Below are 18,463 nucleotides of genomic sequence, written 5' to 3' on the forward strand. Positions count from 1 at the left end.
TTGCCAACTTAGTTTTCCGAAATATAGATGGCGCTGTTGTATAACTTTTAGCGAATTTCTTTTTTCCACTGCGTCCGAGCAAATCTGCCGAAGAATAAAGCAACGCAACGACATCGCAATTTTCGACGCAAGTAAGAAATAGATGCTATATAACTGTTCACGAACTCATCTTGGGAAAAAAAACTGTTTACGAACTGATAGCGAATTTCTTTATTCACCAGCTCACCTCGTTTTGACCTGGAAGCAACCTAAACTGCTTTCAAAACCCTTCTGCATTCGCTCGATTTTGACCCAGTTTTGACCTGCCGTGCTGCCCGAAGCGCACTGTGAAATTCGTCAACTTCAACCCACCACCGCACGTGCTTGCTCTTTTTCTTACTTGCGTTGTTAATTGCGATGTCGTTGCTTTATTCCTCGGCAGATTTGCCCTGACGCAGTGGAATAAAGAAATTCGCTATAAGCACGTGCGGTGGTGGGTTGGTGCTGACAAATTTGATAGTGTGCTTCGGGCGGCACGGCAGGTTAATACTGGGCAAAAATCGAGCGAAAAAAGCCGGTTTTTGATAGCAGTTAGGTTGCTACCAGGTCAAAACTAGGTGAGCTGGTGGCATAAAGAAATTGGCTATGATTTCAAAGAGAAAAAGCACATCAGTGCCCATATTCCGCGTGACTGAAACTCATTTGAATTGACCGTTATTTGGATCCACGAAAATAAACTTCGTGGTACGCCTGTTTGTTTGTGGTTTCAAGCAAAGCCGTAAAATGAAAATTCTTTTACCTGCCATAACGCAAGATCTAAGCCGAATTTGATCCAAACTTTTTTAAAAGAACACAAATTGATCATAGTTTTAGGGACAGTACGGGACATCTCGAAATTTTCCGTTGTTCCGGATTTATTGAGAGGAACCGTGGGGTATGTACCCTTCCAGGGACACAGGCTAGATTGAAAACGGTAGCGAAACGTGACTTGCGACATATCAAACTTTAAGTTTTTGCAAAACTACACTTGGACGTTTATTGGTCACTACTGGCCGAGTTCCAGAAATCTGTTCCGGGAATGGTTCTAAAACCTAACTTGCGGCATATCAAAGAACTCGGCCAGGAACGGCCGTTAGTCGTCCAAGTGGCCAAATACCGATAGACTAACAGACGTAACACTGGATCCAAGCTCCATCGCCACAAAAAAAAACGATCATTTCAAATTTTCATTAAAATAACAGTCGTCGCGCGACAACGCCGTATGCGGCGCTGTCATGCTAGCTCATACATTTTTCTTGGTTCCCAATTTGACACATGCACGTACGCTAGCGCTGTTGTCGGAATACAGGACGCACTGCGAACACGGCAGCAGATGGTGCTAGTGTTACTAACGTAAAGTACTGGAATCGTCCGAACGATGATTTTATTAAAAAATTGTTCGAATTGTTATGTCTGTTAGTCTGTGGTTACAGAGTCCGCTTTGTTAAGCAGATGGTCGTGAGTTCGAATCTTGTTAGAAGCAGGCAATTTTGGATTATCAAAGGACTTAAGCATGGGTTCATTCTCAGGCTCCTCATTACCTTACCACCACGTTATGGTATTTTTGTAATAGAGCTAGACACGCTGACCATATTTTCTCGGGTCAGAAAACGGGACAAATAGATTCAAAAAACGGGACACTTAAGAAGATTGATTTTTGAAAAAAAAAATTCTAATGAGTTCATGACCGAGTGCTCGCATACTCAATAACCATAAAACGTGCCTAACATCTGTATGGGGTGTCTGGATTATCATCCGTTTATGGTTATTGATTATGCGGGTGGGTGCTAATTTTGACATGTTGAAATAAAATTCAAATTTTTACACCAGCGCCAGCTATGCATCGAATTGAGCTTGAGTTTGCCAATATTCTCATCATTCTCATGTAGCATTTGTTTATTATGAAATTCCAATAAGATCACGGCATCATAAATGAAACGAAGTGTATTTTCTGAATCTTACTTGTAAATCATTAATATAATATTTAAATCATACAAAACATGCTCAACATCGGTGTACTCAATAGAGTAACCCAACAGCAAACGGACAATCAAGATGTACCCTCAAAAACAAGTAAGTTGATACTGATTACATACTGTGACTCAAAATTAATTCCAAAACATTTGCCCTAACTAGCAAACCCCACAAACGCATTCGCCTTGGCCGCTCGAAATCGCTTCTGCAGGCTCTGTCTGCGCAAATCCTCTGGCTTTCTGCTTCCTCTGTTGACAAAGCTGGAACTGGTCAGCGTCATGGAAATGCTGCTCGATGTAACCGGACTCGAAATCGAAGGAAACCCACTGTACCCCACCAAGGTTTGTACGGACTGCATGACCAAGCTGGACTACGCGTACGCTGTACGCCAGGAGTTTCTCAACAGTGCCGAGCTGTTGCTTAAAATGGCAGTCGAAAATCGACTGCCAGCCTATTACTCTCAATATGAAGATAATGGTGGGGAGCCTAATAAAGGTGACGATAAAAGAGAGCAGTTTTTAGAAACGGAAATAGATGTTATACCAGCGGGAGCAGAACGAACGGAGCAAGTTGAAGCACAAGGTGATGATCATTTGGATTGTACTCCTGGAAGCCAAGACTCCACAGATATACATGATAGTATACAAACTGAAGAAGTTCAAAAATCTGTTGATGAGAATTCAGAGCCAAAAAAGGAGAAGTTCATTTATTCTTGGAAAGAATTAATCAAGCCTAAGCGAGTTAGGAAAGAGAAACCAAAGAATGCACTGTCCGGTATCAACCGAAAGGAGAAAGCCGATGCCGAACTGTTGGCCCAATTTCCCCAGACAACATGCTACATTTGCGACACGCCTCATGAAACGCTGGATGAACGAGACGAACATCTCAACAGTCATATCGATATGGTTCCATATCGGTGCGAAACATGCAGCTCAGAATCCGAATGCGTCGTTTCCAAGAGTGTGTTAACATTGAATCGACACAGGCTTATGCATCATTTGCCACACAAATGTGATTTCTGCTTTCGGCGGTTCATCTCCACCGGAAGCCAGTATACGCACGTGTGGAGCATGCACATGGGTAACAACGAAGGTCTAACGTGTGACTATTGCGGCAAAGGGTTCAATCAGAAGCGATCGTTTCAGGCGCACGTTCGTCGGCATCGCTACAAGGCAAACGGAAAGTACAGCTGTAATGTGTGCGGAGAGACTTGCGGTTCCAGTTTGCTTCTTGCTCGACACACTCGAAAACATACCGGGGAGAAAAACTTCGCTTGTCCGTACTGTTCTAAAACTTTTAGCCGAGCGTGCAATTTGCTAACTCACAAACGGATTCACACCGACGAACGCTGCCACCAGTGCGCGGAATGCGGCGCCAGCTTTCGAAACAACGCAACCTTGCGAAAGCATCACGATCGGTATCATCTCGGTAAAAGCCCTCCCCCGAAGGTGGACCGCAATCCTTTTGTTATACTGGACGATGGCAGGAAACAGTTCCATTGTCAGCATGACGGCTGCAGCTACACTGCTTTCAGCAGTGCGTCCATTTCGCGCCATAAAGCACGCCACTCAAAGCGTTATGCCTGTGGAGTTTGTGGAAAGCGGTTTGCCGAACCGAACCTGGTGCGGCGTCATCAAACCACGTTGCATTGTGAAACCAAAACACAGCGCAACACCACGACAGAAGCACAACCGGCACTGCCGGTAGCAAACGACGAGGAAATCACGGGAGCATTGCTGAAGCTGGAACCGGACTACGAGGTGGAGATTGTCGAAGAGGTTGATGGCACCGTGGAAGTAGTTTATGGTCAGGCAGAGTAAAGTTATGTTTATATGGATGGCGGAATAAATAACAAGTCCACTGGTGTAAGATTCGTCTGTTTTTTTTTGTCAAACTTAAAATAAAATTAATTGTCTCTTCGCGCTTAAATACAAAGTTCATCCTCAAAATAGTCATAGTCTTCCTCGATCAAATCGTTTCCGTTGGTGTACTCTAGTGCTTCATGCTTGGACCGGATGTGCTTGCTCAGTTCGCCATTAGTTTTGTACTGAATGCCACAAAGTAAACAGGTAAACTGGCGTTCATTTGAATGAGTTGACAGGTGCGCCGCAAGGTACCGCGGTCGGGAGAAAGTTTTACCGCATTTATCGCAATCATACGTATCGTCGCCCTCGTGGATGGCCATATGTTCCTTGTAGCTAAACATCCGTCGGAAACGTTTAGAGCACACATCGCACTTGAACGGTTTTTCGCCAGTGTGAATTTTCTCATGCACCCGAAGCTGATTTGCGAAGGCAAACCTCTTGCCGCACATTCCACAAGGATGCTGTTGAAGATGCTTGGCGCGCTTGTGGACATACATTGCGCCGTAGGTGTCCGCCGAATAATCACAACCTTCATATGGGCAGACTTTTGTCTTCGAACGTGCAGATTTCCCCGACCGCGGTCTTCCGGGAGATTTTTTCGATCGAAGATTTTTCGGGCAGAAACCAGAATCCACATGGCGCTGCAATTCTTGGATTGTTCCTGAATGGAAACTGCAAAACCCACAGCGATGCAGTCCCTTCCGGTGGACCATCCGATGAGCACGCAACTCATATCCATCTCGGCACTCATAGCCGCACAATTCACAGCACAAATTCTGCCTGTGGATCACATTGTGCCGAATCAACCGCTCTTTTGTACCGAATACCTAAAACATAGTTTTTGTTAGAACTTCTCTAACCTCTGCCTACCTATTCGTGCTTACCTTAAAACAAATTTCACATTTAAAAGTTCCATTAATTACATGTTCATGTCGCTTGACATGATTCAGGAAGGTCTTTTGCACAGTGAAAGTTTTCGAGCACAACTTGCACACATACTCGCCCTTTTCATTGGTTATACTTTTGATAACCCGTTTCACCTTCGGTTTATCCTCTTTGAGTGGCGTCTCATCGACAATCACTTGTTCAAAATCGAACAAATCTGTACACCCCTCCGACCCTTCGCTGGTGAAATCTATCAAATCATCCGGCTCGGGCTCGGTGATCCGCAAACTGCTCGGCCCGGATGCAATCTCGGTACTGGAATCAACCCATTCCTCCTGTTCCAGCTTGTCTACCGTAAATGGCAACAGTTCATAACCAATTCCGCTTTTTTCATCTTCCGGCAACACCACTTCAGTCTTCACCGGTGTTATTTCCTCCTCCACAATTAGTGCACTGTTCGAGTCTTCCGGCAAAGAAATTTCCCCTTCGTTAAGTTCCTCCACAATAATGTCCAGAGAAGAGTCTGAACGATCGCCGGCAATGAAATCATCGTGCTCAATAATATCATCCAACTGATCAAGACGCGCTATTTCGCTTTCTCCCACCGGTCTGACCGGTTCTTCTCCACTGCTAGCAGCAATCTGCTCTGGAACTAACTTTCGTATAACTTCTTCGGAATAATTCTCTTTCAGCGCGTCCTCGGTGCATTGAAAATTTTCCAACTCGTCAACTAGCGCTCCTTTCCAACAAAAGCTCCTCAATCGTTCCTCTTGCTTGCGAAACTCCCGCCCTATATTGTAAGCAAGATCTAGTTTGTTCAAACACCGTTCACAAAGAACCCGCGGCAGGCTCTCGAGCGCGTTCACCAGCGTACCCGATACCTTCCACAGCATTTCCGGTATCATGATGCCATTGAACTCACTAGTTAGCGGTACCAGAAGCGGTTTCCGCAGCAAGCACAGTCTGCAAAAATCATCCAGGCAGGGTTTTTCTGTAATTGCACAATGTAAACAATTTAGAAAACCACCAGACGAGTGATGCTAGTCGTTTAAACCTACCAACATCCTGGGCATCAGATTGCGGTTCCATGTTCATTATCACGTTCAATCAATCACCACATAGCTAGTGCACAAACAGAATTAGCTTTCCGCAAAACATATTTAAGATTTATTTGAATAAATCCCCAATTTAAGCAAAACACAAAATTAAAGTTGGTAAAATGTTGTTTTGACTGTTGTCTTGTCTCTTGTATACATCGAACAGCGATATGTTGCGTGCATCAGAAAGCGTCAGATAGAATGTCGTTCTTCACTCCTTATGATTGTTTGCTAAGCTCGCTAAGCCATTCACTGTACAGTAAAATCCAGCCAACGGCTGTCATGTCATTATCGTCATCACCAGGGTTGCCACATTGATATCTGTATTTTTCTTTGAAAATATCTGTATATCTGTATCTCGGGCCAAAAAATCTGGGGTGACATTGCGCATTTCGCTTCGAAAAACTCGAATCGAGAGAAATCAAACTCGTTTCGAGGTGGAGTTGGTATTGCGTATTATTTTCGACACCCCAATTTTATTGCAGTTTATTTCGAGCAAACATTGACTCGAAAATAAATGTCAGATTTGTCTAGGGGCTGGACAACTTTATTTTCATAAAAAATATTTCGGTAATATGATACGATATCGGTTGATAAATTTTGATATTTATCGTTTATCCGACACATTGATATCACACCGGCGCCTAATAATGCAACTATAAATACTTTATAATATTTAATATTGGAAATATTCCGCCATATATCAATAGTGTCTTTCCCCTAGAGATTGGTATTTTTCACGTTTCTAATAAGATTTGTCCTTAAAACAACATATTAATCTTTGAATGTTTTACTACTCTTCTAGTGATGAAAATGGTTTTAAGCAGTGGTGGGCACCGCTAACCGAAAATTTAGCGACGCTAATCGCTAAGTCGCTAACCGGAATATTTAGCTCGATAATCGCTAAACGCTAAACGCTAAACCCACATCAGCGGAACTTTCGCTAATCGCTAATCGCTAACTTTTTAATATGTAAATAGTCATATCGTTATATTTATTGCTCGTGTTTTGTAAGATTTGGACCACTTTGATCTCTTTTGGTTAAACAAACAAAAACAATTACTTTTGAAAGCTATTTACAGTAAGAGGTTCACGAAACGGTATTAATATTTGATTTTTTAAAAACAAGAATAACAAAAGTTATTTGGCTTGCATTGAAAATAGATACTCTTAGGAATGTTTTCATGAAAATTCAATTATTATCTAAATCGAAAAAGTAGAACCAAAGTTTCATAATTTCAAGCGCATTGCAATTTACCAAAGTTCTTGGTGTGCCAAAAATTCAATCTAGACCTTGTGCTTGTTCTTCAAAATGCTCCTGTGGCTTGTACGATAGCTGGAACTCCATTCTAGGGTAAAAAACTGACAAAAGTAACTTTCGCAGTAAAGTATGTTCATCTTTCGAGGCAATTTACGTACGCCATCAGATATTCACAGTTTTTCTAAATATTTCTGTTGTCGCTTCTCCACAAAATTTTTAGCGATTAGCGTTTCGAAGGCCAAAATTTTAGCGACGCTAACAGTTTCGCTAACCAGCTCAAAAATTAGCGAAATCGCTAAATCACTAACTAAATTTTAGCGTCGCTAATTAGCGAATTAGCGAATTAGCGGAATGGTGCCCACCACTGGTTTTAAGAATATACAAAAACGTAAACAATAAGCTATGAGTATTAGGCTTACATTAAATGAAACAAAGTTAGTTATTTTCTGATGCAAAAGAAATTTTTTTCATGGTTTCGTCAACATTTCAAGATAAGGCGGGGAGCACTCAAACCTATTTTAAGTACAATATTTCAGTTCCCTCCAAACTGCACTAATACAATTCCTGCTCCGGTAAAGTTAGCCCCTACTTTGAATATATTCGCTAGTGGATCCTACCAAATTAATGTTTTTCCGCTCCACAGATTTTTAGTGAAATTATTTATGTTTTAGTCAACAAACTTAGGTACAAACGAACGCCTTCAACTTATCGACCATTTTTTATCACTTTCGAGCTAAAAATGCTCGATCAAACCATTACGTAACGCCAGTTTTGCTCGAAGATCAACTGCAATAATACGCCATCTACTCGTTTCGAGCTCGAATCGAAATCGGCAATGTCAAATGCGGTAATGTCAAACGAACAAAAATCACTCGAAACGACATGCGCAATGCCACCCCTGTATTAAAAATCTGTATCGAGCAAACTCAGAATCTTGGATGGAAAAAAATTACTTGTAGAACATATTTAAACAAATTCATTCTTCTCTACGTGATGTTCATACAGGTTTTTGTTAAATTTATTTTTTAAAGTTTTCGTCAATTTAATATTAGAATCTCCTCCTTGGTCTGAAACGTAGCTTTCAGCTTTTAAAATTGAGATCATTAGCTTAGGGGCCATGCAATTTCTGGTTTACAATTATATATTAAAAGTATGCGTTTTAAACAAGCAGAAGAGTGTAGATTCATATAAAAAATCTCACAAATGATCTGTAATAGGAACTTGAAATAACTAATGGTGTTCAATAGCTCAGACCAACTTAAGTCATTTGTTTAAATGAGTCTTCCGGTCAAAAAGTTTTTTTCAAGCGTGAGAGATTCGTTAGACAGGCCTTGTCAGTCAGTTATTGTAACGAATTTGGGGAATTGTCGCATCATTTAAATTTTCCAATTTCACGAACGATTTAAGATTACTCAAAGCTGCCTTTTTTATAACAGGATCGGTGAAATCGCAACTCTTTGCAATTTGTTTTACGAATTTTGAATAGAAATCCTGACAAATATTTCGAAACGTTCGTTTTCGGGCTTCGTTCAAGTCAAATTCCATTTCTTATTCATCGATACCTACATAATCCCAGCGTTGCAAATCGAGCGAGAAGCAAAACCTTTCTTCTCCTTTCTGCTTGAGAACGAGACATATGCTACGCTTCTCAAGTCTTTGGACACACGCTTTGGAGATACTCTACTCTTCTTCTTGCATTCCCCTGAGTGGCAGCAAGCACGAACCGACACGAACAAACTCTTTCGTATTGCTTCTCAGCTACCGTAAAAGAGTACGCGAGTTCCTGCTAGTGAGCAGTGATGGAAACGAAACGAATATGATGCAAGCGTCGTTTATTCATCATATGTGCACTTCACGAAGTGTACAGGTCGCGACTAAACTCGAATCCTCTCAACCCGTAATGAAATGATGATAGGGTTCATAGGTTTCTGGGAGAAAACAAACACATGACCAGACTACATCAGCTCTGAGAATTGATTCGATCGTTGAGTTTGTCTCTCCATAGGCCCGTAGTTACGGGAAGAAAGGATAGCAACAGGAGAAAATCATGTCGCCTGAACAGCAGCAGAGGTGTGGTGTGGTGAAAGGGAATGTGTGGGGGAAGTAAGGCCACTACTTCGGCAGCGGTTGAGTTTAAGCAAGAATAGGAGAGCATACACTGTCATTTTCTTTCTTTTTCTGACAAAAAAATCATATTCATGAGTCAAAAGAATAAGGATATAACAAGTTCTGATCGCTCTCTGTAACAGAGACGAATAACTTCATATACCGAGTTGTGCACATTGAGAACCACGTATTGTGGTGTACACTAATGAATAGAAATATATCGTAAAAAGAGCAAAAAGAGTGCACCAGCACCGATACTTTGTTTTTCGCATACTGACGACGATGTCAACGCATCCTAGGCTTGTTTTATATGTATTCATTAATCGCTAGAGGTGATTTTTTTCCTTCGCCGCTAGTGAGTAGGAGTACTCGACTAAAATTGCTTGAATAGGAGGAGTACTTGAAAAACTGTGCTCGAAAACGAAAATGCTTTCTTCCCGACATGCACCGACGACAGCCGACAGTTGGGTAACGTGTAGGGTATCGGACTGCTTCGGTAAGCTTTCTACAGCAGCCTAATGCAAAACCAGCCGAAGCGAACCGCTGCCGAAGTAATCCGATACCCTATCATTTTTTTTTCCCTCTGCAACCATCGCAAAGCACCTTGAATCAATTGTCTTCGGCTGGTCGTTCTCACGAGTTGGGGAGTAGGTATACACGAGTACACACGAGAAGAGTAGACGGGAGTGTGTGCATATGATCTCGGGAGTAAGAAAGAAAGCAGGAAAGAACGAGAAATAGCTTGAATGGAGAATTCTCTACTGTGTGAAAGCGGCGACACCGAGAACCTCACATGAGGTGTTGTATGCTGCTTACGAGCGAGACTAACAACACCGCATAATCCTGATGTTGTTGTTTTTTTAGAAAACTCTGAAAATCGAATCGAATTCTACCTTTGAGATTGATTTCAGTTCGTTGGTATAACAAAAAAATCTGTAAAATCTGTATTTTTGGCAATATTCTGTAATTCTGTAATACAGATTCTGTATTGCTTTTTCAGTTCAAAAATCTGGAAAATACAGAAAAATCTGTATATGTGGCATCCCTGGTCATCACGTGCGTGAAACCAGTTCATCGAGTTCACTAGCCCAGTCGAAATGATGTGAAAATTTCCACAAATAGAGGCGCTGCAAAAAAAAACGTGATGGACGTTAATTAGGGAGGAAAATGGATTTTCTTGGTTCTCAGCTCCAAGCATAATGTTTGACCCGATATGAAAACAACGTTTGTGAAAGGGGACTGGAAAAAACCGGTGATACAGCGTCAATTTTCTCGGGTGAAAAACGGGGTGAACGGATTAAAAAACGGGACACTTGATTTTTGAAATTTTGTTTAATCGAAGCCAAGTATGAACCAGACGATTTCTGTGCAAATAAATACAACTTTCACTACATCTTATCGGTAGATTGCTTCTTAAGTACATTATTCAGTTGTTGGTCGACCTCTTCTTGTGTTGCCTTCATCTCCTCACTGTGTGTACGCACATGCTTCGATAAATCCGCACAATATTTAAATTTTTTACTACAGTGACGACACCTAGAAAAACGAATTAATTAACTTCACCTGACTGAACTGATGATTAATCGTACAACTCTTACGAATAGTTCAGTTTATCCGAATGTTTCAGCCGGTGCTCCTTGAGCGTTCGTTCCCGCACGAAGGCCATTCCGCAAACTTCGCATGCATACGGTCGATCGTTGTTGTGTGCCGCCAAATGCTCAACCAAACTATTCTGTAAAGAAAAAAATATCTACTTTCAATATTCCTGTTTGTTCGCTTTACGAAAAAGAATTAACCTTGTAGCGAAAGGCCTTACCGCACTGATCGCAGCAGTGCTGCTTGACGCCGGTATGCAAAAACTGATGATGCTCCAGCCTTTGCCGGGTGGGAAACCGTTCCGGACAGTGCGCACATTGAAACTTTGGCAGGTGCTTAGCCCTGTGGGTGTAGTATTTCGCCTTGTTGTCGGTAATGAAATCGCACCCGAACTCACACTTTATAGCATGTGGAAAAAAGTTCCGACTCCTCGCATTGGGTTCGATCTTCGTTTGTTCCGGTGCGCTATTCGGATGCAGTGCACTGATGTGATCTTTTAAGTGATACCTAAACCGAAATGTGTCCCCACAGAACTCACAAGAAAAGCCCTTCTCGCCAGTATGAGATCGTTCGTGAATATTTAGAGTAGTTTTTGTTGTGAAAGTCTGAAAAAATCACGAGTTTTAGTAAAAAAAACAAAGAAACAAATCGCAAACATTTTACCTTTGGACAATATTGACAGTCAAATGGTTTCTCGTTGGTGTGCGATCGCATATGCCGATTCAACCGTGTACTCGTAGAAAACTTATGACCACAAACCGAGCAAGCGTATCGCCCTTCTTCAACTGCTTTATGCGAAGCCATGTGTCGATCGAAATAGCACTTATTCACCAACTTGACACCACATACATTACAGGTAAATTCACTTCTTGAATCTTTTCGATGATAAAGCTGCATGTGACCGTACAGAGCCACTGCCGTACACACTCGCCAGGGACATTTTGGGCATTCGATGGGGCTTGCGTGCATCCTAAAATGACGGTGAAGCAGAATCAGAGATGTCAGCGTTTTTGAAGGACCACCTTTTTCGGCACATTGCTGGCATGTGTACGGAATCATGTAAGCATGTACCGACAGATGCATTTTCAACTCCTCTTCGGAAGAGAAATCCTTTGAACAAATGTAGCACCTGTTGGGGTCTAGCTTTACCTCCATATCTTTAAGCTCGTAATTACTACGCTTTCGAGGTTTTTTCCTAACTGAACTTTGCATCTGGTCGTCTTTTCCACAAGCGCTAATTTCCTTGGTAATTGTATCATCGGTTTCACTTTCTTGTGGTACCAAATTTAAATTGGTGGGAAGTTTCTCATTGACTGTTGATTCTTCCAAATGTTCGACCCGTTTATCATCGGATAGATCCGTAATATATTCTTGCTCTCTACTCTGCCGAGTAGTGAAAACATCACGATTTTGGCGTAAAATTGATTCAGCATATGTTTCGCTTGCCACCCGAGCTTCTTTTTGGTAATTATTAAGGCTCTCAACAAGCCCCGCTTTTTTTTGCTCAGCAAACGATTTAAGAGTTTTATAGCTTGCCAAAAATTCTTCTCTAACATTGTACGCATAATCCAACTTAGTGAGGCAGTTCATGCAGACCATCTTGGGGAGCCCATCTCGGTAGTTTATGTTGACGCCCATAACGACCAGAACCATTTCCGGCAGCATAACACCGTTAATGCGTGACAACAGCGGAAACATGTTCGGTAGCTGCCGTAAACATAGTCGGCAGAAGAGATTGATTTGCTTTTCCAGAGGTATCTCCTGAGCGTCCTTGGAACAGACCGTAACGTTCGATTTCACAAGTGGAAACTCTATGATGTCTACCGGTTCCTGTTTAACTGAAGATTCGTATGTTAGAGGCACAGTAAAAATTAAATCATATAGGAAACAAAAAACTTACAGGCTTCCTCGGTTGATTTTGCCGCTGTGCTTAACTCCATTTTTAGTAAGTAACGAAACCGTTCAACTAGAAAAAATGTTTGATCAATAACACAACAAAATGTTTAATCCGGAGGGCCGGAGCACAACAAAAATAAAGCAATTGTCAGTGAAAAGGGCTAACTTTACTATACTACTACAAAAAGGAAAATGAATTCATAGCACAAATAGGGCTAAATGACATCAAGCACTGAAAATAAATCGCACGCTCATCCAACATGCTTAACAGCCTATTCGGGGTATAGAGTTCTCCAAGCGAAAAAACACAAACACTACGACACTGCCCGCTTTACACTGTATATTGAAATGATTGTATTATGTCCGATTTTTTCAATTAATCGATTAATTGTTAATCGATTATTTTCTTCGTGCCCGCTAATCGGACTCGATTAGTTGACGCGAGATATTCGATTAATCGAAATAATCGATTAACTATCTGCGTGAGCCTTACGTACAAAAACAAAACGTAACCAATATACTTGATCTTTATAAACAAAATTGAAGTGTGAGGCTTTACGGACAAATCTGGCAAAAAGCTCTAGAAATGTTCCGTGAATTTCAAAGTACGAAGTTGGTTTATCGAACATCGAACATAATCGAATCTCTACTGCAAATTCTGTGTAAAATAGTGGAACAACTAAGTTTTGTTTTTTTTTTCGATTACATTAGTTCTTCAGTTCTGTACTTGTGCATTCGTTTGCAAGTAAGTTTGCTGTACAGAAAACTTCACACTAAATTTGAGTAATCTAATTCTATATCCTAAACATAAGGCAAACGAATCAATAAATAGGAAGCACCGTATGAATTTACTGGTTAACGTTTGGAGAGCGAGAGAAAAAAACATTTATTTAAAAAATGTTCAACGTTCAAATGACAATGAATGATTGAAAAACCGAAATTAAATCGTTCGCAGCTTTTTCTGACGCTAGACAACCTGTGACGTGAGTAGGTGGTGTCACTGGAACCATGCATCCTCTTCTATTGACTGTAAAATTAGCAACATTTCTAGGTGGGGTCCCGAGAGCCGATTTCGCAGCTTTGTGATTGTTTGACCGGCTTTACTGAATAGTCGTTCTGAAGGAACGGATGTTCCTAGTACTGGCATATATTTCATCGCTTTTTTGTAAAGCGTTGGAAACTGTCCTTGAATTTGGTTCCATCCCACAATTGGGTCGGAATTTCTCGGTGCCAGATCGCCATGCAAATACTGCCGTAGCTCCCCGGGTAGTCCACCCGCATGGTCGATGGTTTTGTATTTTGATGTTTCTCTAGCAAGAGTATCGTGGGCAGCCCACAAGTCATTGCTAGGTTCGATGTTGACTGGTTCAGCTTGCTCCTCTCTACACTGCCTAGTTATTTTTTGCATCATATCGACTGAAATTAAATTAAATGTGACATATGTTTATTCAAAGAAAAGCAACACTTTTCATCATACTCACCAATCCAAGAAATCGTTTTTGATGTGTTCAGTGCGCTCTCAAAATGCAGCTTTTTAAACCTTGGGTCGAGGAGGGTGGAAATCCCTAGTAACAATAATGGTTTTATCAAAGTTTTATAGCGCTTAATACAGCCAAAACAACGCTATAAAGCTTTGATAAAACCAGTTTTGTTACTTGGGATAGCTAATATGCTGACTTTCTCAACATTTTGGAATCTCTTTTCGATATTCGCCATCACAACTGTTTTTAATGAAATCGCTTGATCGGATTCCACATCCATTGCCTCATAATTCTAAATCCCGAAATTTCGAAAATAAAAAAAATTGTGTATATATATATATATATATATATATATATATATATATATATATATATATATATATATATATATATATATATATATAAATATATATAAATACAAATATATATATATATATATATATATATATATATATATAAATATATATAAATACAAATATATATATATATATATATATATATATATATATATATATATATATATATATATATATATATATATATATATATATATATATATATCTATATATAGCGGGGGCCTAGTGTGGTTGGTAACGTCTCCGTCAACCACGCTCGACGCCTGGGTTTGAATCCCACCGCCGACATAGGTGTCGATGGTTGTGAGGTGGCGTGATCCACTCACAACCAACCCAAACTGGTTTAGATTCAATCCTAGCCGACACCGGGAGATTTTCTGAGGCGAAAAATCTCTGGGATCACGCCTTCCATCGCATGAGGAAGTAAAGCCGTTGGCGCCGGTCCGTTAATAAACGGGTCGTGAGTTAGGGTCCTGGGTGTGGAGTCGCCTCCCTGGGCGTCGGTGATTGGCCACAACAGTGGCGGAACTAGACCGACGGAAAATAAGCGAGAATAAAAAAAAATATCTATATATATATATATATATATATATATATATATATATATATATATATATATATATATATACATGTTCAGATAAAGAAAGTGATTTGTTTAAACCAACCATTTTAAGCAGACGAACGAGGGGAATAATCTTGCTTGCTGTCACATACTTTTCTCCTGACATCTCTACAGTTACAGATTCCAGCGGTTTCAATACTCGGCAGACTTCTCTTAGAATGTTGAGCTCATCAGCAGATAACATCTGCGGGCATTTAGGTATATTGAGTAGAACTATTGATACGTGATGCGCAATTTCTAGAAATCTTTCGATCATATGCATGATGCTGTTCCATCTTGTGCGAACGTCTAACACAAGGGAAAGAGGGATTCCCTCTTTCCCTTGTGCTTCTCGCAATTTCCGTGAACCGCTTTCACTGCTTTTAAAAAATTTTATAATTTTTTTCATCTTCTTTATGATATATATCATCTGATGTTCCGTCTTCATCATCCTGGATCAGAGACTCCTCATCCTCTTCAATGACTGGCTCATCTCTTGCCGTATAAATGCCACTGTAAAGAGGAACAGACTGGCTAGCCACCAGATTGATGGTATGAGCGAAACAAGGCAAATGTTTATCATCGCCGAATTCCATCTTTACAGCTGCAACGATGTTTGCTCCATGATCTGTTATTATACTAGTAACTTGTTCATCAGATAATCCCCACTCCAAGCAAACAGCTCGCAAATGTTTTGCAATGTTTCCTGCGGTTTCAGACTCGTTGAGGGGTACTACACCAAGCAACATGGTCTTCATGTTTAAATCTAAGCGAAAATAATATGACCGTAGAATACAGCTGACAAAATATATAAAATACATTTTACGAATTAAACTAAAATAACATTTAGAAACACAGTGAAATTTTTTCCATTTCTTATGATTTGTCTATTCAATATCATTGTATGCAATGTTTATATATTGTATGCAATGTTTATATATCAATGTTTATCATCAATATGCAATGTTTATAAAAATATTTAAACTATGTATTTATTTTCATTTCTCTACGTTAAAAAATTAACATTGCTCTTTGAATATTTTTTTTAAAATGAAAAAAATATCGAACTGTTGATAAAAGTTTTAAGCACTAACTTGTTACTTCTAATCCAATACATATATATGTTCAATTTGTGCATAACTCTAAGAACCATTTGGGTCAATAAAATATATTCTTCCAAATTCTATAGCGTATCACGATTTTATACACAATGACGAACGGTACTTACGAGAAACAGTGCTGATTTTTTCCGTGTAATTTAACATAAAACATAAAACATGGAACGAAACAGAAAACATCTAACATACAATACATAGGTTCCATACAACGTTACATATTTACATGTAACAAACATGTCATGAAAATGTAAAGCAACATTGAACTATTGTGGATTTATCATGTCATTGAACAGTTTTTACTTTCACTAAAATGCTTATGGAATTTGAAAGTCATTATAAAACATTCCAAAAACAAAGTTGAATTTATTTTTGGATATCACCTTTTCTAAAAAAACGTGAAAATAGTACAAATAAGAAAAACATAATCGTTACGGAAAACAACTTTACGAAAAAAAATGACAGCCATCCCAATATTTTTTTTTTCAATAGTAGAAAACTGACCATAATATACACTTATAAATAATATACACTTACCAGAGACGAAATGACATGTTACTCCAAGATAACTTTTTACATTCATCACTTCTGTCCAAATGTCTGTTGTCAGGCAAGCTGATCCAGCAGTTTTCAATTTGGTTCTGATTAATTCCTTCATCGCACAGCATTTTTTTTTGCATCAACTCCGTTAATTGAGTTTCGGCAGGCATCTTGTATAACGGGCATATCGTTTTCATTAGTCGTTTAAAGCCTGTTTTTTCAGTGGTGTTTAGCGGGAAATTGTCCTTAGCTATCATATACATTATAGCGTTCGTGATGGCCTTTCCCTTTTCTCCTTGTGCTTGATTTTGATACATTAGCATTGCAGCAACAAATAAAAGAAATCGGTATTCATATAAAAACTTTTCAATTCATTTCGACATCAATTTCTTAGTTTCACTAATTATTTTAACTCAGAAGAAAGCAAGAACCATTATGAATGAACCTAATAATTAATTTACTATCGTGGGGCAATTCCAATTGAAACAAACATGCCAGCCGTGTGTTCGAATCTTGAATGGAAAGGATCGTTAGAGTTAACAGGATTGTAGCGTTGGTCCGCGATTGTTACAGTTTTCTAAAGAATTGTAATGCAAAACCTACCATAAAGTGACCGCTGCCGACGTAGTGCGATTTCCTACTTGGTAAGGAGTCGCACTATATCGGCAGCGGTCATTTCTAGATTTCTAGCGGTCCGATACTAGATAAAAACACATTTAGTGGAACTGCTTGGCACTCTATACATAAGCGCTTTTTTATGAAAGTATCAAAAGCATTGGAAATATAGATTTTAATGACATTGCTCAGTTTTTGAATAAGTTGCCTTGTCTACTAGGTTGCCTATCGCTGTATCGAATCTTGAATTTCGAAAATCAAATGTTGCAGGACGTGCGAACGAATCTGCCAGTGACAATTGGCATACTTTTTTTGCCTGACTTGCTTCCTGATGTTGTACCTCTTCGCTGGGTCCTTCATGTTCACTTAGTTTTATGTTTTTATGTTTTAACCTTGCATGATTTAAAAGATTTGTGGTGTTTCCACAAAAACTTAAATTTGCTGTACACAGGTTGCATCTAACTATTTTGTCTTTTTTAGTAAAATAGGCCCAAACTTGGCTCACTCTCTTTCGACATTTTCGTAAAAATAACGTTCAGCGGCAACGCGGAAAACACAACGATATAAATGCTCAAAATGGTAAAGTCAAAGATGCCAGACAACTTTGGACGAAATCTGCCACTGCGAGGAAACCAGCAAATCTGCTTGAAACCCTAAAATAAAACATTTTTCAAAAAATCTGGCACCTCTGCGTGCGTGGATTCGGGAATGCGAAGGTGTTGACGATGTTGACATTCGATTCGGTTTCTGCATGCGAAAAAGAAGGAATGAAATGTTATAGCTTTGGCACGCACACATATTTTAATATTCGCTTATGTGAGTTCACGTTGGAGCGAACAGTCCTTAAAATCTTTTTCGCGACTACGAAGGTAGTCACGAACTTCGAATGTTTTGTTTGTGAACACGCGAAAAAAGAAAAGTCTAGTTTTCGTTCATGCGCGCATTTCGATAATTCTGAATGAAATATCAAATAAGTGAGAACAGGTTTCGAAATCTCTTGGTGTTGTCGTCGCCGTTAGCATGACCAATTTTCCCATTTTTAGACAAGGTTGAACTA

The 18,463-nt window shown here is 39.7% G+C and overlaps 3 protein-coding genes across 5 annotated transcripts; 1 reads left to right on the forward strand and 2 right to left on the reverse strand.

Annotated features, from left to right (window-relative positions):
* Positions 1 to 1,915: 1,915 nt before the first annotated feature.
* LOC129726623 (zinc finger protein 658B-like) lies at positions 1,916 to 3,852 on the forward strand. Its single transcript, XM_055683539.1, has 2 exons — positions 1,916 to 2,091; positions 2,155 to 3,852. The coding sequence occupies exons 1-2, from the start codon at positions 2,019 to 2,021 to the stop codon at positions 3,810 to 3,812; spliced, it is 1,731 nt and encodes a 576-aa protein (XP_055539514.1). The 5' UTR covers positions 1,916 to 2,018; the 3' UTR covers positions 3,813 to 3,852.
* Positions 3,853 to 3,856: 4 nt separating this feature from the next.
* On the reverse strand, positions 3,857 to 6,074 carry LOC129726622 (zinc finger protein 728-like). The gene is made up of 3 exons (XM_055683538.1): positions 5,801 to 6,074; positions 4,742 to 5,733; positions 3,857 to 4,684 (listed from the first exon to the last, which is right to left on the reverse strand). Exons 1-3 carry the CDS (start codon positions 5,835 to 5,837, stop codon positions 3,917 to 3,919), a joined length of 1,797 nt encoding a protein of 598 aa, XP_055539513.1. The 5' UTR covers positions 5,838 to 6,074; the 3' UTR covers positions 3,857 to 3,916.
* A 4,449-nt stretch (positions 6,075 to 10,523) lies between these two features.
* LOC129726624 (zinc finger protein ZFP2-like) lies at positions 10,524 to 13,027 on the reverse strand. 3 transcript variants are annotated; one of them, XM_055683542.1, is made up of 5 exons: positions 12,703 to 13,027; positions 11,466 to 12,632; positions 11,003 to 11,407; positions 10,805 to 10,938; positions 10,524 to 10,742 (listed from the first exon to the last, which is right to left on the reverse strand). In XM_055683542.1, the coding sequence occupies exons 2-5, from the start codon at positions 12,498 to 12,500 to the stop codon at positions 10,595 to 10,597; spliced, it is 1,722 nt and encodes a 573-aa protein (XP_055539517.1). In that variant the 5' UTR covers positions 12,501 to 12,632; positions 12,703 to 13,027; the 3' UTR covers positions 10,524 to 10,594. The 3 variants fall into 3 exon arrangements, with proteins under 3 accessions (XP_055539517.1, XP_055539515.1, XP_055539518.1); XM_055683540.1 differs by having other exon boundaries at positions 11,466 to 12,640; positions 12,703 to 13,026; XM_055683543.1 differs by lacking the exon at positions 10,524 to 10,742 and having other exon boundaries at positions 10,803 to 10,938; positions 11,023 to 11,407; positions 11,466 to 12,640.
* Between the last annotated feature and the right edge of the window lie 5,436 nt (positions 13,028 to 18,463).

Source organism: Wyeomyia smithii, chromosome 3 (assembly GCF_029784165.1).
Source record: "Wyeomyia smithii strain HCP4-BCI-WySm-NY-G18 chromosome 3, ASM2978416v1, whole genome shotgun sequence".
NCBI lineage: Eukaryota > Metazoa > Arthropoda > Insecta > Diptera > Culicidae > Wyeomyia > Wyeomyia smithii.

Coding starts and splice junctions, on each gene's coding strand:
- LOC129726624 (XM_055683540.1), bottom strand. CDS start 12,742: ATGGAGTTAAGCACAGCGGCAAAATCAACCGAGGAAGCCT. Junction 10,939..11,002: donor GTAAGGCCTTTCGCTACAAG/GTTAATTCTTTT, acceptor TTTTCTTTACAG/AATAGTTTGGTTGAGCATTT. Junction 10,743..10,804: donor TCGGATAAACTGAACTATTC/GTAAGAGTTGTA, acceptor TCGTTTTTCTAG/GTGTCGTCACTGTAGTAAAA.
- LOC129726623 (XM_055683539.1), top strand. CDS start 2,019: ATGCTCAACATCGGTGTACTCAATAGAGTAACCCAACAGCAAACGGAC. Junction 2,092..2,154: donor AGATGTACCCTCAAAAACAA/GTAAGTTGATAC, acceptor TGCCCTAACTAG/CAAACCCCACAAACGCATTC.
- LOC129726622 (XM_055683538.1), bottom strand. CDS start 5,837: ATGAACATGGAACCGCAATCTGATGCCCAGGATGTTG. Junction 5,734..5,800: donor ATCTGATGCCCAGGATGTTG/GTAGGTTTAAAC, acceptor GTGCAATTACAG/AAAAACCCTGCCTGGATGAT. Junction 4,685..4,741: donor AATGTGAAATTTGTTTTAAG/GTAAGCACGAAT, acceptor ACTATGTTTTAG/GTATTCGGTACAAAAGAGCG.